We start from the raw sequence: 24,656 nt of genomic DNA, 5'->3' as shown, positions 1-24,656 counted from the left end.
AAGTTAGTGTGATCTTGGTCAAAATTAGATCTGTTTCTTAAGTGTTATTGCTATAACAATTTTTTGTCAAAATATTTTTCCTTTGAAATATAGAAAGATATATCAACTTTTTTCCTCCTCTGCTTGTTTTAAATTGTTATTTCATTAGGCTATTCATTCAATTGATTGGCATCACGAGGGCAGACAGTTCATGTGCAGCCATTCAGATGGTAGCTTGACTTTATGGAACCTGAAAAGTCCAAGTCGTCCTTTCCAGACCACAATTCCACATGGTAAGATGTATGCTTTCAAAAGAAATAAACTCTGGAGATGTACTACCTTTACTTGAAGTAGGAAAGCTGGTAATCATTTTCACTAGAAAGAAGTACTAGGACATAATTTCCGATTCTAAATACCTCTTTATACCTCCTTCAGATCCTCACATTATGACTCAAAGTTTCTATACTTCCCTTCTTCCTATCAGCTTTCCTACATTGAAAATGGTACTTATGTAGAGATCCTCCCAGCCAATAATTGAATGTTGATGGTTGATGTATCTTAAGCAGAGGATTTAATATATTTGATCAGTTTTAAAGGGTAAGGACCTAGTGAGAGAATGGCATTTTATGGATCTGACTCTTGGATCTAATTTCTATACAGCTTTAGAGTCTTTTATTTTCTAAATTCTTCCATTTATTTTCCTTTTTGCCATTTGAATCCACTGAATTATGGCTACGGTCGTTTTTATCATAGGTCATATTTATCTTATTATCTTCTTCATTGAAAAGAGGTATTTAGTATTTATGTTGAGCCTGACTAATAGGGCAGAATAAAAATGTCAAATGTATCTTCTAGTCAGAGACCCTATTATTTTCCATAATATTGATGATGATCTGAGTTCTGTGTTTACCTCATACCATTGGTTGGTTGTAAGAATAGTTAGGTCAAAACTTAGAGGTTAATCAAATACATTCTATTTCATAGTTTGTGAGCATTTTTTATCATTTCACATTTAGAAGATAGTGATGTGTTTTTATAATGAATGCCCCATAATCAAAAGATGAAATTTTTCCATATTGGGTTAATCAGCCATTTGTACCACAATTGCATGTTCCATCTGCAAATGATTAAATTATTGCACCATTTAACTTGGAAGTTTACTTTGAGATTACATTTTGACATTTATTTTAATTAATTAAATTTAAGTACATTTGATATATATATATATTACTTATATTGGTTTCAGGTGTACAACATAGTGATTCAATATTTTTATAGATTATATTCCATTTAAAGTTTTTACAAAATAATGATTACATTTCCCTGTGCTGTACAATTTTCCTCATTGCTTATTTATCTTATACATAGGAGTCTGTACTTCTTAATCTCGTATTTGCATGTCCCCCTTCCTTCTCTACTCTGGTAACTACTTGTTTGTTCTCTATATCTGTGAGTTTCTCTTTTGTTATATACATTTGTTTATTTTATTTTTGATTCCACATATAAGTGACAAAATGAAGCATTTCTCTGTCTTAATTTAGCTTAGTACTTATTCTCTATGTCCATTCACATTATTGCAAATGGCAGAATTTCATTATTTTACATGGCTGAGTAATATTCCATTATATATATCATATATATCATTTATGTGTCTGTGCATCATCTTTATCCATCTATTGTTGCGCATGTACCATAAAAACTCTGAGAAGGGAATATAGGCAGAGCACTCTGACATAAATTGCAGCAATATATTTTGAGATCTATTTCCAAAAGCAAAAATAAACAAATAGGACCTGTAACTTAAAAACTTTTATACAGTGAAGGAAACCATTGGCACAATAAGACAATCTGCTGAAAAAATATTTGCAAGTGATATGATTAATAATAAGTTAATATCCAAAATATATAAACAGCTCATACAACTCAATATCAAAAAAAAAAAAACCCACAAAGAATCAAATTAAGAAATGGACAAAAAGCCTGAATAGACCTTTTTCTAAAGAAGACACAGATGGCCAACAGGCTCATGAAAAAATGTTCAACATCATTAATCATCAGAGAAATGCAACTATAGGGAGCTATTACTGCATATGTGTCAAAATAGTTATCACTAAAAAGTCCACAAATAACAAATGTCAACGAGGGTGTAGAGAAAAGGGAACTCTAGTACACTGTTGGAGGGAATGTAAACTGGTGCAGCCACTGTGGAAAACAATATTATGGAGTTTCCTCAAAAAAGGTAAAAATAGAATTATCAGATGATCCAGCAGTTCCACTACTTGGTATATATCCAAAGAAAATTAAAACACTAATTTGAAAAAGTACATACACTCCAATGTTCAAAGCAGCATTATTTATAATAACCAAGATAAGGAAGCAGCCTATGTGTCTATCAACAGATCAATGAGTAGAGATAATCTATTTAAAGTTCACCATTATGGAAACCTTGGAGAGGTGTTTGCTATATATTCTGCTCAGATTTCATTATTTGTTTCTATGATGAGTTCCCCCAAGACCATCACCAAATAAAATCCTTTGTCTTATATTGGCAAGTGTGAAATATGTTTATTCATAAATTTTCTATTTACTTCCCTTTGTTCTTCTCAGCAGTCAACTTCTATAAAAGTTCTTTTTGATTTCATTTAATATTTGAAACTTTATTTTACTATATGTATATTTATTTAATCAGTTTGAGTTATTCTATGTAATTCTGTTTTCCTGTTGAAAGAGATGAAGTTCTATTCAAAGGTTGTTGAAAACATCACTATCTTTGTTTCCCATAACGTTTAATTCGGATTAAATTCCTGCTGCCTCACCAGAACATACTGTCATTGATTTTGACAGTATAGGTATCCATTGTCATATCTACCTACATTCTTTGGGTTTATTCCCTTTTGTTTCAGCTCTTTTTATTTTCTAGATATTTTTTTCTCTGCCACTCTTGTTGTATCTTAAACATTTTAACATGTAATCTCAATAGTAATATGGGATTTCCATCAATAATTTTTGAGATATTTTCTAACTTCTATTTTAATTCTCTTTTAACATTTGACTTATTTAGATAGGTGTTTCCTAATATCTAAAAAATGTTAGATTTTTTATTAGAGATTTTTAAATTATTGTCAGAGAATGTGGCATGATACAAGTTATACAAAATTTACTGATACTTGCTTTATAATCAGACATACACAGTTAATTACCAAGAAGTTCCAAGTATGCCTGAGAAGAGCATACAATTCCTGTTACTCTAAAGTCAAACTTGAAATTGTGGTTTTTATTTTGTGCTGTTTAAATCTTCACAGTTTTTACTATTGTTTGATTTTTTATTTATTTCTCTTTTTTTTATTTCCCCAATACATTATTTTTTTCCTACTGTACAGCATGGTTACCCAGTTACACATACATATATACATTCTTTTTTCTCACATTATCAGCCTCCATCTAAGTGACTAGACATAGTTCCCAGTACTACACAGCAGGATCTCATTGCTAATCCATTCCAAAGGCAATAGTCTGTATCCGTTAACCCCAAGTTCCCAATCCCTCCCACTCCCTCTCCCTCCCCCTTGGCAACCACAAGTCTATTCTCCAAATCCATGATTTTCTTTTCTGTGGGAAGATTCATTTGTGCCCTATATTATATTCCCAACATTAAGTGCAATCACATGATATTTGTCTTTCTCTTTCTGACTACCTCACCCAGTATGAGAGTCTCTAGTTGCATCCATGTGGCTGCAAATGGCATAATTTCATTCTTTTTTATGGCTGAGTAGTATTCCATTGTGTATATATACTACATCTTCTTCATCCAATCATCTGTTGATGGACATTTAAGTTGTTTCCATGTCTTGGCTATTGTGAATAGTGCTGCGATGAACATGCGGGTGCATGTGTCTTTTTCAAGGAAGGTTTTGTCTGGATATATGCCCAAGAGTGGGATTGGTGGGTCATATGGTAGTTCTATGTATAGATTTCTAAGGTACCTCCATACTATTCTCCATAGTGGTTGTACCAGCTTACATTCCCACCAACAGTACAGGAGGGATCCCTTTTCTCCACACCCCCTCCAGCATTTGTTATTCGTGGACTTAGTGATGGCTATTCTGACTAGTGTGAGGTGGTAGCTAATAGTAGTTTTGATTTGCATTTCTCTAATAATCAGTGATATTAAGCATTTTTATTTATTTATTTATTTATTTATTTTTTTATTATTTTCCCACTGTACAGCAAGGGGGTCAGGTCATCCTTACATGTATACATTACAGTTACAGTTTTTTCCCCCACCCTTTCTTCTGTTGCGACATGAGTATCTAGACATAGTTCTCAATGCTATTCAGCAGGATCTCCTTATAAATCTATTCTAGGTTGTGTCTGATAAGCCCAAGCTCCCGATCCCTCCCACTCCCTCCCCCTCCCATCAGGCAACCACAAGTCTCTTCTCCAAGTCCATGATTTTCTTTTCTGAGGAGATGTTCATTTGTGCTGGATATTAGATTGCAGTTATAAGTGATATCATATGGTATTTGCCTTTGTCTTTCTGGCTCATTTCACTCAGTATGAGATTCTCTAGTTCCATCCATGTTGCTGCAAATGGCATTATGTCATCCTTTTTTATGGCTGAGTAGTATTCCATTGTGTATATATACCACCTCTTCCGAATCCAATCATCTGTCGATGGACATTTGGGTTGTTTCCATGTCCTGGCTATGGTGAATAGGGCTGCAATGAACATGCGGGTGCATGTGTCTCTTTTAAGTAGAGCTTTGTCCAGATAGATGCCCAAGAGTGGGATTGCAGGGTCATATGGAAGTTCTATGTATAGATGTCTAAGGTATCTCCAAACTGTTCTCCATAGTGGCTGTACCAGTTTACATTCCCACCAGCAGTGCAGGAGGGTTCCCTTTTCTCCACAGCCCCTCCAGCACTTGTTATTTGTGGATTTATTAATGATGGCCATTCTGACTGGTGTGAGGTGGTATCTCATGGTAGTTTTGATTTGCATTTCTCTTATAATCAGATATTAAGCATTTTTTCATGTGCTTGTTGGCCATCTGTATATCTTCCTTAGAGAAATGTCTATTCAGGTCTTTTGCCCATTTTTCAATTGGGCTGTTGGCTTTTTTGCTGTTGAGTTGTGTAAGTTGCTTGTATATTTTAGAGATTAAGCTCTTGTCCGTTGCATCATTTGACACGATTTTCTCCCATTCTGTAAGTTGTCTTTTTGTTTTCTTTTTGGTTTCCTTTGCTGTGCAAAAGCTTTTCAGTTTGATTAGGTCCCGTTGGTTTATTTTTGCTTTTATTTCTGTTGCTTTGGGAGCCTGACTTGAGAAAACATTTGTAAGGTTGTCGTCAGAATGTTTTGCCTATGTTCTCTTCCAGGAGTTTGATGGTGTCTTGTCTTCTATTTAAGTCTTTAAGCCACTTTGAGTTTATTTTTGTGCATGGTGTGAGGGTGTGTTCTAGTTTCATTGATTTGCATGCAGCATCTATTATTATGATTTTTTTCCTTGTAATTCTTTTAAATTTAAAAATTAAATAGCATGTGGTTGATATCATTTATTATCTCTTCTGTGATCTACTGGTGTTTGACTAATAATCAACTTTTGAGAAAGTGGTATTTAAATTTCTTAATGATTATAGAATTATCTACTTTTTACTTCGATTCTGTCCTCTTTTGTTTCATATATTTTAAGGTTTTGTTATTAGGTATCTTTCATGTCTCCTGTAGAGAGCATATAGTTTTTATTCAGTCTTAGGTCATTTAGTTGGAGTGTTTAGTACAGTAATATTAAATATAATTACTTATAGGATTGGATTTAGGTATACCAGTTTATTATTTATATTCTGTCAGTCCTATCCTTTTAAAAAACTCTTTTATCTCCCCCTTTTGTCTTCTTTTGTTTTATTTGAAAGTATTGTTATAATTTCATTTTAATTTGCATTAAGCAGTTTATCTTCACATATTCTTTTTAATCAGTTGCTCTAGGGATTACAGTATACTTCCTTAACTTTCCATATTCTATTAGAGTTAAATGTAGCATTCTTCATAAAAAGTAGAAATTTTCCAGCCACATGTATTTATTTACCTTCAACTCCTAACTTTATGCAATAATTATAAGTATTATATCTAAGTATGAGGTTGTAATTTTTGCTTTGAATAGCGTTATGTAGTTTTAATTGTAGTATGTATTGTTGACTTACAGTATGTTGTTACTTTCAGGTATATAGCATAGTGATTCAGTTATTCTTTTCAGATTATATTCCAGTATAGGTTATTGCGAGAGGTTGCATATAATTCCTTCTATACACTAAATCTTTACTGCTTATCTATTTCATGTATAGTTACTTTGTTAATCTTGTATTCTTAATTCGTCCTTCCCTCCTCCCTTCCCTTTTGATAACCAAAATTTTTTCTTTATGTCTAAATGTCTGTTTCTATTTTGTATATAGATTCATTTGTATTACTTTTTAAATTCCACATATAAGTGACATCATATAGCATTTGCCTTTCTCTGACTTACTTCGCTAAGTATAGTATTCTCTATGTCATATTGCTCCATATATATATATTCACCACATTTTCTTAAGCCAATCTACTGTTGATGGGCACTTGGTTGTTTCCATGTCTTGGCTATTGTAAAACAGTATGAACATTAGGGTGCATTAACCCATAGAACAAGGCCAGGGACTGAACCCACATAGTCACAGAGACAATGTCATGTCCTTAACTCTCTGAGTCACAATAGGAATTCCATACTCCCAAGTATTTTTTGATGTGATTTTGTGTGAGATTTTTCTTTTACTTTCTCTATCAAATATTTCATTGTTAATGTAAAGAAATGCACCAGATTTCTGTACATCAATCTTGTATTCTGCTAATTTACTGAATTCACTTATCAGTTTGAATAGTGTCTGTGTGGAGGCATTAGGCTTCTCTGTATAGATTAATACGTTAACTGCATGTAGTGACAGTTTTACTACTTGCTTTCCAATTTAGATACTTTGATATTCCTTTTCTTTGTCTCATTGCTGTGGTTCCAATGCTATGTTAATAGAAGTGGTGTGATTAGACATCCTTGTCTTGCTCCTGAATTTAGTTGAGAAGGTTTACAGCTTTTCATCATTGAGTATTATCTTCACTGTGGGTTTATTGTAAATGTTCACATATGTTCCTTATACCCACTTTGATGAGAGTTTCTGTTATGAATGAATGTTGAATTTTGTCAAATGGTTTTTCTGTCTATATTGAAATGATCATGTGATTTTTATACTTTATTGTATTATAACACTTTTTTTTTTTTTTTTTTTTTTTTTTTTTTTGCTATTTCTTGGGCCGCTCCCGCGGCATATGGAGGTTCCCAGGCTAGGGGTCGAATCGGAGCTGTAGCCACAGGCCTATGCCAGAGCCACAGCAACGCGGGATCCGAGCCGCATCTGCAACCTACACCACACTGCTCACGGCAACACCGGATCGTTAACCCACTGAGCAAGGGCAGGGGCCGAACCCGCAACCTCATGGTTCCTAGTCAGATTCGTTAACCACTGTGCCACAACGGGAACTCCATAATATAACACATTTTTATTTTGGTATGACACATTAATTGGTTTGAGAATATTGAACCATCCTCATGACCCTGAAATTAAACCAACTTGTTCATGATGTATGATCCTTTTTATGTATTGTTGTACTTGGTTTACTGATACTCTGCTTGGGATTTTTGCATCTATATTCATCAGATATTTTGGCCTGTAGCTTTCTTTTCTTTTTTCTCTTTTTAAGTATCTTTGTCTGGTTTTAGTATCAGGATGATGGTGGCCTTATAGAATGGATATGTGTGTATTCCATCCTCTTCAATTTTTTGGAATAGTTTGAAAAGGATAGGTGTAAGTTCTTTGTATGTTCGCTTGTTTTCCCCAGTTAAGTTGTACAGTACTAGACTTCTTCCAGGGAGATTTTCTTTTCTTTACTACAGATTCTATTTTATTTCTAGTGATTGCTCTGTTCACATTATGTATTCCTTCTTGATTCATTTTTTTTAGGCTCTGTGTTCTTAGGAACTTGTCTATTCTTTATTTTAGATTTTCCAATTTTTTATATATAACAGGCGTTCATAGTATTTTCTTATACTTTTTGTATTTCTGTTCAATAGCTATTGTTTTTCCTCTTTCATTTCTTATTTTGTTTGTTAGAGTCCTCTCTTTTCTGTTTGTGACCTTGACCAGGTTTTATCAATTTTGTTTATCTTCTCAAACAACAGCTCTTTTTTTCATTGATCTTTTGTATTATTTTAATCTCTGTTTTATTCATTTCCTCTCTGATCTTTATCATTTTCTTCCTTCTGCTAACTTTGCGCTTTGTTCTTTTTCTACTTTTTTTAGGTGGTCAATTAAGTTGCTTATTTGAGATTTTTCTTGTTTCTTGAGGAAGGCCTGTATCAGTATGAACTGCCCTCTTAGAAATTCTTTTGCTGTGTCCCATACATATTGTAGTGTTACATTTTCATTGTCATTTGTCTCAATCTTCTTTGATTTCATCATTGACCCATTGGTTTTTAGTAGCATGTTGTTTCATTTTCATGTATTTGTTATTTTCCCATTTTCCTTTGTATTATTTGTTACTTGTTTCATATCATTATAGTCAGAAAAGGTACAGAAAAATATCCTCTTAAATTAGTTGAGGCTTGTTTTGTGACCTAGTATGTGCTTGACCCTAGAGCCCTTTCCATGTGCACTTAAAAAAATGTATATTCTATACTTTGGATGTAGCGTCCTCTAGATATCAACTATGTCCAAATGGCTTATTATGTCATTTAGGACCTCTATTGCCTAGTTGCTTTCCTGTCTGCCTAATCTGTCCATTGATGTCAGTGGGGTGTTAAAATCTTCTACAATTATTATATTCATGTCAACATTTTCCTTCATGGCTCTTTGTGTTTGTTTTAGATACTTATGTGCTGCTATATCGAGTGTGTATATGTTGATAAGTGTAATATTTTCTTATTGTATCGATCTCTTTATTATCATATAATTTGCTTCTTTGTCTTTTGTTATGGACTTTATTTTAAAATCTATTTTGCCTGTATGAATATTGCTACACTCTCTTTCTTCTCATTTCCATTTACATGTAGTATCTTTTCCACATCCATTCAGTCTGTGTCTTTAGCCCTGATAGTAATCCTTTGTCAGCAGAAATAGGTTCTTGTTGTTTTTTTTTTCAATCTAATATGCATCTCTGTGTCTTTTGGTCAGAGCATTTAGTCCATAAACCTTTAAAACTATTCATCGATATGTAATTATTTTAATCCTTTTTTCATGTTGATTTTGTCCTTTTTCTTTATTTCTTTTTTTTTTCTCCTTTTGTGGTTTAATTTTCCTTTGTAATATGCTTGCATTTCTTTCTTTTTTTTCTGTGAATCTATGTATGTTTTTGATTTGTGGTTATCATGGAGTTCAAGTATGCTGACCCATACCTTTATATGCTTGCTTTGAACTGTCAGTCATTCTGGTTCAAACGTGTGAAAAAATATCTAGTTTTTTCCTCCCCCGACCCCAACCATTTTGGGATTTTGATGCCATATTTTACCTCTTCGGGCCTATCCTTTTATTGTGTATTGTAGTCATAATTATGTTTACAGTATTTTTTATTGTTTTAATCTATGTACTGGCTAATTTAAGTGATCTTGAATACATGTATCTTCTTCTGTTGCTATTTTTCCCTCTCCTATACATTTTTACTTATTTTCCATTTAGAGAAAACTGACAAATATTTCTTCTAGGGTAGATTCAGTACTGCTGTATTCTTTTAGTTTTAGCTTGTCTGGAAAAATTATTTCTTTTCCTATTCTAAATGATAACCATGCTAGATAGAGTATCCTAAGTTATAGTTTTTTTCCTTTAAGCACTTTGGACATTGTAAGCCCCTCTTACAATGGTGATCATGACTCCATCAAGATCATACCCAGGCTCTCTTAGATGCCTTTGCATACAAAGACTGAGGCTTCACCCACATCTTGTGATGTGTTGTAGTGTAGAGTGAGTAGTGCTAGGATGTTTGCCCCTTTGGATTGGGAAGTGCAGTGAGGCAGCACTCATCAATGCAAAGCTCTCTCTGACCTGATTGTTAGCATGCCAGCATATCACATGCTCCATGGAGTAGAATCTAGGCTTCTCTAGCCTTCTTATTTGTCTTAGCAGGAATGGGGGCTTATCTCCTCTGTGCAAGACCCCAGGACTGGGATGCTGAGATTTTGGTTCTATCTGCTAGCTTCTTAGTTATGGATCTACCCATGAGGACCTTATCTCCCTTACAGATCCCTCCCAGGGGTGCAGGTCCCAACTTGAAGCCTTCTTTTTCTGCACTACCTGGTTATGTGGAGATATCTCTTTTAGCTTTGATTATATAGAAGTTTTTCAGCTAGTTTCCATTATCTTACCATGAGAAATGTGCAACATACAGATGTATTTTCTCTGTGTTTGTTGAAGGTGTGTTCCACATCCTCCTACTCCACCATCATTTTGTTGTTGTCTTGTCTTTTTGTCATTTTAGGGCTGCACTTGTGGCATATGGAGATTCTCAGGCTAGGGGTCTAATCGGAGCTGTAGCTGCTGGCCTATGCCACAGCCATAGAAATGTGGGATCTCAGCCACATCTGTGACCTACACTACAGCTCACGGCAATGCCAGATCCTTCATCCACTGAGCAAGGTGAGGGATCGAACCCATGTCCTCGGATACTTGTAGGATTCACTAACCACTGAGCCACAATGGATCTCCTTTTTATTTTTATTTTTTTGCTACTCTACCATCTTGATTCCCTTTCCTCATCAAGGAATATTTTTATATTATTTTATTTTTTTATTATAAAATTTTACTTTTTTATTAAAAAGTATAGTGTATCTACAATGTTGTGTTAGCAAAGTGACTCAGTTATACATAGATAGGTATTTTTTTGAATTTTATTCCCTTATAGGCTATTATAAAATATTGACTGTGGAGTTCCCATTGTGGTGCAATAGAAATGAATCCAACTAGTAACCATGAGGTTGCAGGTTTGATCCCTGGCCTCACTCAGTGGGTTAAGGATCCGATGTTGCTGTGAGCTGTGGTGCAGGTCACAGATGTGGCTCGGATCCCGCATTGCTGTGGCTATGGTGTAGGCTGACAGCTGTAGCTCTAATTCGACCCCTAGCCTGGGAGCCTCCATATGCCACAGGTGTGGCCCTAAAAAGGCAATTAATTAATTAAAATATTGACTACAATTCCTGCGTTATAAGTAGGTTCTTGTTGGTTATCTATTTTATATATTGGAGTATGTGTATGTTAATCTTAAACTCCTAATTTACCCCTCACCTCTTTTCCCCTTTGGTAACCATACATTTGTTTTCTGCGTCAACAGGTCTATTTCTGTCATGTATATAAGTTCATTCCCCCCCTTTTTATATTCCACATATATGTAGTATGATATGATATTCTTTCTCTGTTTGGCTTACTTCTCTTAGTATGATAATCTCTAGGTCCATCCATTTTGCTGCAGATGGCATTATTTCACTTTTTATGGCTGAATAATATTCTTTGGTGTATGTGTGAAATATATATATACACACACACACCACATCTTCATTATCCACTCTTCCGTTGAGATACATTTAGGTTGCTTCACTGTCTTCACTATTGTAAATAATGCTGCAATGAACATTGTGGAGTATGTATCTTTGAATTATGGTTTTCTCTGGATATATGCCCAGGAGTAGGATTATAGGATCATATGGTAGTTCTATGTTTAGTTTTTTAAGGAACCTCCATAGTGTTCTGCATAATGGCCTTACCAATTTACATTCCTACCAGGGTATAGGAAGGTTTATTTTTCTCCACACCCTCTCCAGCATTTATCATTTGTAGACTTTTTTTATGATACTTCACTGTAATTTTGACTTGTATTTATCTGATAATGAGCAAAGTTGAGCATCTTTACACGTGTCTATTGGCCATCTTTATGTCTTCTTTGGAGGAATGCCTGTTTAGGTCTTATTCCCATTTTTTTTGTATTAGGCTTTTTGCAGATATTTTATGTTAGTCAATAGGTCATCTTTCTCTTTTATTTCTATGCTTCCCTTTGCTGTGCAAAAGCTTGTAAGTTTGATTAGGTCCTATTTATATATTTTTGTTTTTATTTCTGTTGCCCTGGGAGACTGACCTGAGAAAATATTGGTATGATTTACATCAAAGAATATTTTGCCTCTGTTCTCTTCTAGGAGTTTTATGATGTCTTGTCTTATATTTGAGTCTTTAATCCATCTAGAACTTTTGTTTGTGATGGGAGGGGGTTTTATAATTTCATTGATTTACATGTAGCTGTCCAGCTTTCCCAGAACCACTTGCAAGAGACAAGGTTTTTTTCATCCATATATGTTCTTGCCTACTTTGTCAATGATTAATTGAGTGCAATTCTGTGGGTTTATTTCTGGGCTCCATATTCTTTTCCATTGATCCATATATCTGTTTTGGTGACAGTACTATGCTGTTTTGATTACTGTAGTTTTGTAGTATTTTCTGAATTATATGAGGTTATGCCTCCAGCTTTGTTCTTTTTCCTTCGGATTTTTTTTTTTGGCAGTTCTGGGTCCTTTGTAATTTCATATAAATTTTAAGATAATTTGTTCCAGTTCTGTGAAAAATGTCATGGGTATTTTGATAGGGAGCACATTATATCTATAGATTGCTTAGAGTACTATGGCCATTTTAGCAATAATAACTTTTCAAATCCAAGAGCATGGGATATCTTTCCACTTCTTTAAATCATTTTCAGTTTCCTTTAACAATATTTTATTGTTCTCAGATTATAAGTCTTTGACTGCCTTAATCAGATTTATTCCAAAGTATTTTATAATTTTTGATGTGATTTTGCTAAGTGACTTTTTTTTTACTTTACCTTTCTAATATTTAATTGTTAGTGTAAATAAATGTTACTGATTTCTGTATCTTAATCTATATCCTACTTTGCTTAATGCATTTATGATTTCTAGTACTTTATGTATGTATGTGGAGTCTTTAGAGTTTTCTTTATATAGTATCCTGTAATCAGAACCTAATGATGGTTTTAATTCTTCCCTTCCAATATGGATAATTTTATTTACTTTTTTGTATGATTGCTGTGGTTAGAACTTTGTTTTTTTAATATTTTGTACTATAGTTGATTTACAATGTTCTTTCAACTTCTGCTCTACAGCAGACTGACACAATTATATATTTATATAAATTCTTTTTTTCACCTGTCCTCCATAATGTTCCATCATAAGTGATTAGATATAGTTCCCTGTGCTATATATAGCAGGATCTTATTGCTTATCCAATCCAAATGCAATGGTTTGCATCTATAGCCACAAACTCCTAATCCATCCCATTCCCTCCCCCTCCCCTTATCAACCACAAGTCTATTTTCCATGTCCATGAGTTTGTTTTATTTCTTCAGATAGGTTCGTTTGTGTTGTATATTAGATTTCAAACATAAGTGATATCATATGGTATTTGTCTTTCTCTTTCTGACTTCATTTAGTAGGAATGTCTAGTTGCATCCATGATGCTACAAATGGCATTATTTTGTTCTTTTTTATGGCTGTGTAGTATTCAATTGTGTATATGTACAACATCTTCTTAATCCATTCATCTGTGATGTATATTTAGGTTGTTTCCGTGTCTTGGCTATTGTCAATAGTGTTGCAATGAATACAGGGTACATGTATTTTTTACAATGATAGTTTTGTCTGGATATATGCCCAGGAGTGGGATTGCTGGATCATATGGAATTCACAGTTGGAAAATAATCACTGAAATAAGCCAATATGCAGAACTAAAAGGAAAAAAAAGGTTGTAAAGGTAATGATAAACACAAGGAACAGCAAAAAGATAAATATGAAGATGTTAAAAAAAGGACATCAAAATCATAAAATTTGTGGAAGGAAAGTTAGAAAATCTAGAGGTTTTTTCCTAGACTATATTTGAGCCTATATAACTGTCAGGCTAAGGATAGCAGGTGTAGGAAGGGGTTAACATACTTGAAAAACAGGGCAACCACAAATCAAAACCAAACAACACATTCACAAAAGCTAAAAAAGAAGAGGACATGAGCATCCAGTAAAAGGAAAATATCTAACCAAAAAAAAAAAAAAAAAAAGAGAGAGAGAGAAAGGAACAAAGGAGACACCCAGAATCAACTGGAAAACAAAGTTTGAAATGGCAGTAAATACATACTTATCAATAATTACCTTAGGAGTTCCTGTCGTGGCACGGTGGTTAATGAATCTGACTAGGAACCATGATGTTGCGGGTTCAATCCCTGGCCTTGCTCAGTGGGTTAAAAATCCAGCATTGCTGTGAGCTGTGGTGTAGGTTGCAGAGACAGCTCAGATCTGGTGCTGCTGTGGCTCTGGTGTAGGCTGGCAGCTACAGCTCTGATTCGACCCCTAGCCTGGGAACCTCCATATGCCACAAGAGCAGCTCAGGAAAAGGCAAAAAAAAAAAAATTACTTTAAATGTTAATGGACTGAATGCTCCAATCAAAAGACATGGAGTGGCAGACTGGATAAAAAATAAGAGCCCACAATATGTTGTGTACAAGAGACTCATGTTAGGGCAAAGTACACATATAAATTGAAAGTGGGAGTTCCCATTGTGGCAAAGCAGAAACGAATCCGACTAGGAACCATGAGGTTGCAGGTTCGATCCCTGGCCTTGCTCAGTGAGTTAAGAATCTGGCATTGCTGTGGGCTGTGGTGTAGGTCACAGACATGGCTCAGATCCCACATTGCTGTGGCTGTGGCGTAGGCTGGCAGCTACAGCTCTGATTCGACCCCTAGCTTGGGAACTTCCATATGCCATGGATGCGGCCCTTAAAAAAAAAAAAAAGGATGAAAAAAAATAAATTGAACGTGATGGGATGGGAAAAGATATTGCATGCAAATGGCAAAGACAGGAAAGCAGGAGTTGCAATACTCATATTAGACAAAATAGACTTTAAGACGAAGGACATAAAGAAAGACAAAGAAGGACACTATTTAATGATAAAAAGATCAATTCATGAAGAGGATATTATACTCATCAACATACATGCCTCTAATATAGGAACACCCAAATATATACCATAAATACTAACAGACATAGAAGGAGATATCAATGGGAGTACAATAGCAGGAGATGTTAACACCCCACTCACATCAATAGACAGATCCTCTAGATAGAAAATCAATAAGGTAACAGAGTTCCTACATGAAACAATAGAAAAGTTAAACTTAATTGATATTTTCAGGACAATACATCCAAAAATATCACAGTATACATTCTTTTCAAGTGCACATGCAACATTCTCAAAGATTGACCCCATACTTGAGCACAAAACTAACCTCAACAAATTTAAGAGAATAGAAATTATATTTGACCAAAATGGCTTGAAACTAGAAATCAACCACAGGAAAAGAAATGAGAAAAAACTGACTACATGGAAACAAAACAACTTGCTACTAAGAAACCACTTGGCCAATGAGGAAATCAAAAGGGAAATTTAAAAATACCTTGACATGAATGATAGTGAAAATACAACCATTTAAAATCTATGGGATGCTACAAAAGCATTGCTTAGAGGGAAGTTCGTAGCAATGTAGGCCTTCCTCAAAAAGCAGAAAATCTCAAATCTACAAGTTAACCTACCACCTAAAATAATTAGAAAAAGAAGAACGAACAAAACCTAAAGTCAGCAGAAGGAAGGAAGTCATAAAGATCAGAGCAGAAATTAGTAAAGTAGAGATTCAAAAAAAAAATAGTAAAAAAATCAATAAGACCAAGAGCTGAATCTTTGAAAGGGTAAACAGCATTGACAAACCTCTTGCCAGAATCACCAAGCAGAGGAGAGAAAGAACTCAAATAAACAAAATAAGAAATGAAAAGGAGAAATCTCAATGGATACTGCAGAAATACAAAAAAAAAAAATGAGAATACTATGAACAATTATTTGCCAACAAATTTGACAACCTGGAAGAAATGGACAACTCTCTAAAAACATACAGCCTGCCACAACTAAATCAAGAAGAAATAGGTTAATTGAACAGACCAATCACTAGAAATGAAATTGAGTATGTAATAAAAATACTCCCTACAAACAAAAGTCCAGGACCAGATGGCTTCACAACAAAATTCTACCAAACATAAAAAATAACACATTCCCATCCTTATTAAACTTTTCCAAAGGTTGAAGAAGGAACACACAAAAGAAATTCTATGAAGCTGCCATCACCCTAAAACCAAAACCAGAAAAAGATATTACCAAAAAAGAAAACTATAGGCCAATATCTTTGTGAAATATTGACACAAAAATTGTCAACAAAATTTTTGCTAACAAAACCCAGCAACATATAAAAAAGATCATAGAAGTTCCCATTGTGGCTCAGTGGTTAACGAATCTGACTAGGAACCATGAGGTTGTGAGTTCGATCCCTGACCTTGTTCAGTGGGTTAAGGATCCAGCATTGCTGTGAGCTGTGGTGTAGGTTGCAGACGTGGCTCGGATCCTGCATTGCTGTGGCTCTGGAGTAGGCTTGGCAGCTACGGTTCCAATTAGACCCCTAGCCTGGGAACCTCTACATGCCGCGGGTACAGCCCTAGAAAAGGCAAAAAGACAAAAAAAAAAAAAATCATATACCAGGACCAAGTGGGATTTATCCCTAGTTCACAAGGATGGTTCAACGTATGCATATCAATCAATGTCATACACCAAATTAACAAAAGAATAGTCAAAAACCACAAGGTCATGTCAATAGATGCAGAAAAATCATTTGACAAAATGCAACATCCACTCATGCTAAAAACTCTTACCAAAGTGGGTATACAGGGAACTTACCTTAACATAATAAAAGCCATTTATGACAAACCCACAGCCAGTATAATATCAATGGAGAGAAGCTGAAAGCCTTCCTGCTAAAATCTGGCACAAAACAATGATCTCCACTGTCACCCCTTTTATTCAACATATTATTGGACATCCTAGCCACAGGAATAGAACAAACAAAAGAAATAAAAGATATCCAAATTGGAAGAGAAGAGGTAAAATTGTCACTGTATGCAGTTGACATGATACTATATATAGAAATCCCTAAGGACTCCACACAAAAGCTATTTGAACTGGTCAATAAATCAATGTTCTGTGAAGCAATATCACAGGACACAAGATTAACATTCAGAAATCTCTTACATTTCTGTGTACTAAAAATTAAATATTAGAAAAGGAATATAAAAATACAATACCTTTTAAAATCACACCCCCCAAAATTAAATGCCTAGGGGTAAATCTGACCAAGGAGGTGAAATACTTATATACCAAGAACTATAAAACATTAATCAAGGAAATTAAAGAGGATTCAAAGAAATGGAAAGATATTCCATGCTCCTGGATTGGAATATTTAATATTGTTAAAATGTCTATACTACCCAAAGCAATCTATAGATTCATTGAGATCCCTAGCAAATTACCCATGACATTTTCACAGAGCTAGAACAAGAAACCCAAAAATTTATATGGAACCATAAAAGACCCAGAATTGCCAAAGCAATCCTGAGTGAAAAAACCAAGCTGGAGGCATAACTCTCCCAGACTTTAGACAATATTAAAAAGCTATAGTGATCAAGACAATGTGGTACTGGTACAAAACAGACATACAGACCAATGGAACAGAACAGAGAATCCAGAAATAAACCCAGATATTTATGGTCAATTAATCTTTGATAAAGAAGGCAAGAATATAAAATGGGAAAAAGACAGTCTCTTCAGCAAGTGGTGGTTGGAAAATTGGACAGCTACATATAAATCACTGAAATGAGAACATATCTTCACACCATGCCTGAAAATAAACTCAAAATGGCTTAAAGACTTTTAGACAGGACACCATAAAACTGGTAGAAGAAAACATAGGCAAAACATTCTCTAAGATCAACCATACAAATGTTTTCTTAGGTCAGCCTCCAAAAGCAATAGAAATAAAAACAAAAACATACCAGTAGGACCTAATCAAATATATAAGCTTTTGCACAACAAAGGAAACCATTAAAAAAATACAATCTACAGAATGGGAGAAAATAGTTTCAAATAATGCAAACAATAAGGGCTTAATCTCCAAAATGTATAAACAACTCATACAACTCAATAGCCAAAAAACAAACAACCCAATTGAAAAATGGGCCGAAGACCTAAATAGACATTTCCCCAAAGAAAACATACGGATTTCCATCAGGCACATGAAAAATGCTCAACATCACTAATTATCAAAGAAATGCAAATTAAAACTATAATGAGGTGCCATCTCACATATGTCAGAATATCCATCATTAGTAAGTCTACAAATAACAAATACTGAAGAGGGTGTGGAGAAAAGGAAACCCTTCTACACTGTCGGTACAAATATAAGTTGGTACAACTACTATTGAAAACAATATGGTGGTTACTACTTTGAATATTGTGTTGAATAGAAATTGCGAGAGTTCGCAAACTCATCTTAACAAATTTTAACAGGAAAGCTTTCAACTTTTCGCTATTGAGTATTATGTTGGCTGTGGGTTTGTTATAAATAGCTTTTATCATGTTAAGATATATTCCCTCTATACCCACTTATTTAAGAGTTTTTGGTCATGAATGGATGTTTAATTCTTTAAAATGCTTTCCCTGAATCTATTGAGGTGATCATCTGGTTTTTGTCTTTTCTTTTGTTAATATGGTGTATCACAACAATTTATTTATGTGTGTTGAACCATCCATGTCATCCTGAGATGAATCCAATTTGGTCATAGTGTATAATTTTTTTACATTGTTGGATTCACTTTGATAATATTTTGTTCAGAATTTTTGCATCTGTGTTTATCAAAGTTACTGGCCTGTAATTTTCTTTTTTGTTAGTGTCTTACTGTATGTTTGTTTTGGTATTAGTGTGATGGTGGCTTCATAGAATAACTTTGGGAGTGTTCTCTCCTCTTTAATCTTTTGGAAGAGTTTGAGAAGGATTGGTATAAGTTCTTTGTATGTTTGATAGAATTTGCCTGTGAAGCCGTCTTGTCCTGGACGTTTGTTAGTAGGGAGTTTTTAAATTACAGATTCTATTTCACTTCTAGTGATTGGTCTGTTCAAATTATCCGTTTCTTCTTGATTCAGTTTTGGTGGGCTGTATGTTTCTAGAAACATTTCCATTTATTCTACATTGCCCAATTTTTTGGCATCTAATTGTTCATAGTATTCTCTTATGGTTTTTGTTTTTCTGTGGTATCAATTATCATTTTTCTTCTTTCCTTTCTTATTTTGTTTATTTTGATCCTCTCTCTTTTCTTCTTAGTGACCCTGGTAGAAGTTTTGGGATTTTGTAAACACTTTCAAAAAAAATCAGCTTTTGTTTTTATTGATTTGTAGTATTTTTAATCTCTATTTCCTCTCTGATCTTTATTGCTTACTTTCTTCTGATGAGTTTATGTTTTGTTTGTCCTTCTTATTCTTTTATGTAGTAGATCAGGTTGTTTATTTGAGAATTTTCTCATTTTTTGCAGAAGGCCTATATCCCTATGAACCTCCCTTTTAGGACTGATTTTGCTGAATCCCATCTATTTTGTGTGGTTGTGTTTTCATTGTCATTTGTCTCAAAGTATTTTTAAATTTCCTCTTTGATTTTATAGTTGAATCATTTGTTTTTTAGTGGCATGCTTTTTAGTCTCAATATAATCACTTTTTATTGTTTTTTTTTGTGTGTGATTGAGTTCTACTTTCTTGCCATTGTGTTCAGAAAAGATGCTTGAAATGATTTCTATACATTTTAAATTTGCTGAGGTTCATTTTGTGTCATACTATGAGGACTATCCTAGACAATGTTCCATGTGCACTTGAAAAGAATATATATTCTGGGTTTCTTGGATGAAATGTCCTAAAAATATCAATTAAGTCTTATTGTTCTATTTTATCATTCAGGATCTCTTTTGCCTTAAAGATTTTCTGTCTGGAAGATCTGTCCATTGATGTCTGTGAGGGTGTTAAAGCCTCCTATTATTATTGTATTTCTGTCACTTTCTACCTTTATGTCTGTTAGTATTTGTTTTATGTATTTAAGTGTGCCTGCATTTGGTGCCTGTATATTAATGATTTTAATACCCTCTTCTCGTATTGATCATTTTCTCATTATATAGTGTCCCTTTTTATCTTTCTTTTTTGGCCATGCCCACAGCATGCAGAAATTCCTGGTCCAGGGATGGGATCAAATCTGTTACATAGCAGTGACCTGAGCCACAGCAGTAAAACACCAAATCCTTAATTTTTTTTTTTTTTTGGTTTTTTGCTTTTTAGGGCCACACTCATGGCATATGGAGGTTCCTAGGCTAGGGGTCCAACTGGAGCAACAGCTGCCAGCCTACACCCCAGCCACAGCAAAGCAAGATCTGAGCTGCATCTGCAACCTACACCACAGCTCACAGCAATGCTGGATCCTTAACTCACTGAGCAAAACCAGGGATTGAACCTGCAACCTCATGGTTCCTAGTTGGATTTGTTTCTGCTGTGCCACAGCGGGAACTCCCAAATCTTCAATTTTTAAGCCATTAAGGAACTCCAGTGGCATTTATTTTAAGGTCTGTTTTGTCTCTCATTGAGTATGACGACCCCCTTTCTCATTTCTATTTGCATTGAATATCTTTTTCTATATCCCTCACCTTCAGTCTGTGTCCTTTGCCCTAAAGTGGGCCTCTTGTAGGCAGCATATTGTAGGATTTTTTAAAAACACAGTCTGCAACTCTCTGCCTTTTCATTGGAGTATTTAGTCCATTGATATTTAAAGTAATTACTGATAGACTTTTATTGCCATTTTAAACATTTTTTTCCAGTTTACTTTTATTTATTCTTTGTTCTTTTTCTTTTTGTCTTCCTTTTTGTGATGTGAAAACTTTCTTTTGTATTATCCTTATGTCCTGTCCTCTTTGGGTTTTTGTGTGTGTGTGTGTGTGTGTGTGTGTGTGTGTGTGAATCTATTGTTTGTTTTTGGTTTGTGGTTACCATGTTTTTCAGGTGTGTTAACCCATTACTATATCTGTTTGCTTTAGGCTGGTAGTTATATAGGCTCAAACACATTTGAAAAAAAAATCTACATTTTCTTACCCTGCTCCCCAACATTTTACAATGTTGTTTTCCTCTTTTACATCTTCATATTTATCCTTTTTATGTTCATTGTAGATACCATCACTTTTGCAAATTTTTTTGATTTTTTAAAAATTTATGTGCTGGTTTATTTAAGTGATTTACTTTCCAGTACTAATTTTCTTTTTCCTGTATATTCTTATTTCTGTTTTATTTAGATAAAACCATTAGGATAAGTATACCATTGTTGTATTCTTTTAGTTTTTGCTTTTCTGAGTTCTTTATGCTATTGTAAATGATAATCCTTCTGGGTAGATTATTCTTGGTTGTAGATTTTTCCCTTCCAGAACTTTGAGTATATCTTTCCACTCCCTTCTGGTATGTAATGTTTCTGTAGAGAAATCAGCTGATAGCCTTATGGAGGTTCCCTTGTAATCTACTCTTCATTTGTCTCTTGCTGTCTTCAGGATCTTCTCTTTATCTTTCACTTTTTCCATTTTAATTATAATACGTCTTGGTGTAGGTGTAGATGAACCACACCGACCCTGTTTGGGTTAATCTTGTTGGGACCCTTTGTGCTTCCTTTACCTATGTATCTTCTTTACATTTGGAAAGTTTTCCACTATAATTTCTTCAAATACATTTTCAATTTCTTCTTCTATTCTTTTCTTGCTGGGATCCTTATTTTGCATAGATTGGCTTGCTTTATATTATCCCATAGGTCTTTTGTATTGCTTTTATTTTCTTAATGTGTCTCTCTGTTGTTCTGATTGAGTGATTTCTGTTATTCTAAAAACCCAGATCACTTATTTGTTCTGTGTTATTTAGTTTGGTGTTTATTGGGTTTTAGCTTGGCTTTTTTCTTGGCAAATGAGTTTCTAATTTTTATTGTCTTCTCTTTATAATGTCTAGTTCCTTGTCATAGTAATATCTGTTTTTATTGATAACCTTTCTCTTGGTATTTTTATTTTCTTCTTTTTGAAATTGAGATCTAGTAGACTGGAGAGGCCTGATTTTTTTGTTTGTTTTTCTTTTAGGGAATTTCTGACTTTTTTATAAATGGGAGTGGTTCCTCTGCTTTTTTATTTTATTTATATTTCCCTGACTCTGAATTTAGGAGAAACAGTAATCTACTGTGGTTTTGTAGAGCTATTTTTTTCTGTGGGAGCATCCCTTTGCAGCCTGTGTGAGTTTAATATTTTTGGTGCAAGGGCCGTTTTTAGTATGGATGCCTGCCTTATCTTTCCTCAGGGTTTTCTAACTAACATCCTCTTAATAAGGGGGGTGTGATTCATGTGGTGACAAGAGTCTGAGCTTGATGTTAATCAGGAGTTCTTTTTTTTTTTTGTTCTGTGGTCATCACAGCCCTGTCAGGGGCAGCGTTTGCTCCCAGTTGGAGTAGAAGCCCCTAGATCTGTTTGTGAACTTTGGCATGAGCTAGGAAGGACTGGAGCATTTCCACTGGGAGAGGAGCCACTTGTAGCCATTGGGAGTAGTCCTCCACAGGAGGTGTCCACCAGGAAGCACACTCTGCAGGAACACCTGTCACCTGCTGTGCATGCTTACCAAGTACACTGTTATTGGCACTGCTTTAGCTCTGGGAATGCAGGCAGTTAGCCAAGATATCCCTTGGGGACTGTGCTGACAAATTCACCACCACAAATTCATCCGCTGGTACAGATCCATTGAAGTTAGGCACTGGGACCCATCATAGTCACACATAGTTGCACACCTGGACCTGCTGTGGAAGATATGAGGTCAGACAAGACCCTGGCTCCACCTACACCTGTGAGCATCTGCAAAGCTCACAGCTGCTAATGCCAGATCTACCCAGTCATGGGAGTATAAGTAATCAGTATGGATGTCTCACAGGCACTGATCTTACAAAGGATCTGGATGTATAAATCCTCTAAAAATGCCAGGGCACTGATCAATTTCAATCCTGCTTCCAAAGTCACTTGGCCCCTTTAGATTGGCTCAGATTTTAGCCCTGCATCTGCTTACACACTCCCAGAATGTAGAGGTGGGCTGTGCTCACTGTGCGTTTGCCAACAGTGAAGCTGCTTTGGTCAGACTCCACCTCTTCCTTTTCATGCACCTTAACAAATAGTCTTCAATCATGGACCTGGGCTCTGTCCTGTGAACCCCACCAGTTGTGACCCAGGCCAAACCCCAGCCCTATCAGGCTCTCTCTGTGAAGGCAACCCCAGTTGTCTCCCCAGTTCTGTCCACTTAAGCCTGAGTTTCAGCACTCAGCCTGCCTGTGCTATCAAACATTTATCTTGGACTGGAGACTGCAGAAAGGTGGCCAGGACCATCTGTGCTGTCATAAACCAGCTGCTGCAATCTCCCTATCAGCTTAGCCTCTGAAGCTCCCTATCAGTCCTAGCTGATCTCTCAGCTATTTAAAGGGGATTTCCAAGATGAGAGAACATTTACTCTTTCATTGCTCCTTCCCAGAGGTCTAGGTTCCATCCCTACTCTTTTAAAATTTATTTTTTCTTACCTGGCTATGTGGTGATCTTTCTTGCAGTGTTGGTCGTATGAAATCTTTGATGAGTATTCAATAGGTGTTACGTGAAACTCATTTTGATGTATTGGTGGAAGGAGTTCCATATCCTAATCGACAATCTTGATTTCTCTATTTCTTTCTTTTCTTCCATGAAAAGAGTCTATTCTTCTATTGTTTTTGTTCATACATGTTTCAACTTTCAGTAATAAAATTCAATAAATTTGATGCCTTAATCATAAAAACTTCTTTACATATTATTTACATGTTGCCAAAGTCTATAGCCATACAAAACATCACAAGGATCTGACTGACTTTATGCACAGAACCATCACACAGAAGGAGGAAAGAGCTAATCAACTAACACACATTCAAAGATTAAATTGTGGATGTGGAGAGTGTATTTGGCACTGCATTAACATAGCATTCCTCTTTTAAGATAGGCACTATTAAGCCTTAGTCACAATATACCAGAATTTGATAATTTGCTATTCACATCAAAACCAGTTCTCAAACTTTCTAAGAGTAATCGGTGTTAAGAAATAAAGCACAGTCTGAATTGGGAACAGAATTCAAACCCTCCAACTTCCTGCTAGGCTCCAAGCTGCCACCCATAAGGCAGATTTAATTCCGTAATGTTTCCATTGTAGGGGGGTATCAAGAAGAAACCAAGACAGTATACTTCAAAACACATAAAGACAAAGAACATTTTCTTTAAAGTTATCAGTTCTTCTTGGGAATGCAAAGGGAGTCCTGATAATCTATAACTAGAGATGATTTTGGCAGGAATTATAGAATGACCAATGCCATTCAAGTTTTGGCTACTGTACTGGCAGTTAAACTCAGGAGAAGGATCTGGAATGTTTCTATGTGAAGTCAAAATCCTTAGTAACTTGTTTAGACAGACTCAGGTCACAGGTTACAGATTTACTCTGATATGTAACTCTACACAGCTTTGAAATACTATTGTTTTTATAGTTTGAAAAATGTCTTCTTTAAGTATGATGGTAAGCTCTGGTCTTTTCATTC

At 35.0% G+C, this 24,656-nt stretch overlaps 1 protein-coding gene across 18 annotated transcripts in view; it reads left to right on the top strand.

Moving 5' to 3' along the window:
- The window catches only part of STXBP5L (syntaxin binding protein 5 like), a 374,297-nt gene that overhangs the window by 181,228 nt on the left and 168,413 nt on the right, over positions 1-24,656 (top strand). For all 18 annotated transcript variants that reach the window (XM_021070284.1, XM_021070287.1, XM_021070297.1 and 15 more), the window contains one exon: positions 149-272. In XM_021070284.1, the coding sequence (XP_020925943.1) occupies positions 149-272 (124 nt within the window). The remainder of the gene's footprint in view (positions 1-148; positions 273-24,656) is intronic.

Source organism: Sus scrofa, chromosome 13 (assembly GCF_000003025.6).
Source record: "Sus scrofa isolate TJ Tabasco breed Duroc chromosome 13, Sscrofa11.1, whole genome shotgun sequence".
NCBI classification, from domain to species: domain Eukaryota; kingdom Metazoa; phylum Chordata; class Mammalia; order Artiodactyla; family Suidae; genus Sus; species Sus scrofa.
Note: the sequence above shows the minus strand (reverse complement) of the source record. Positions and strands in the feature narration are given on the sequence as shown.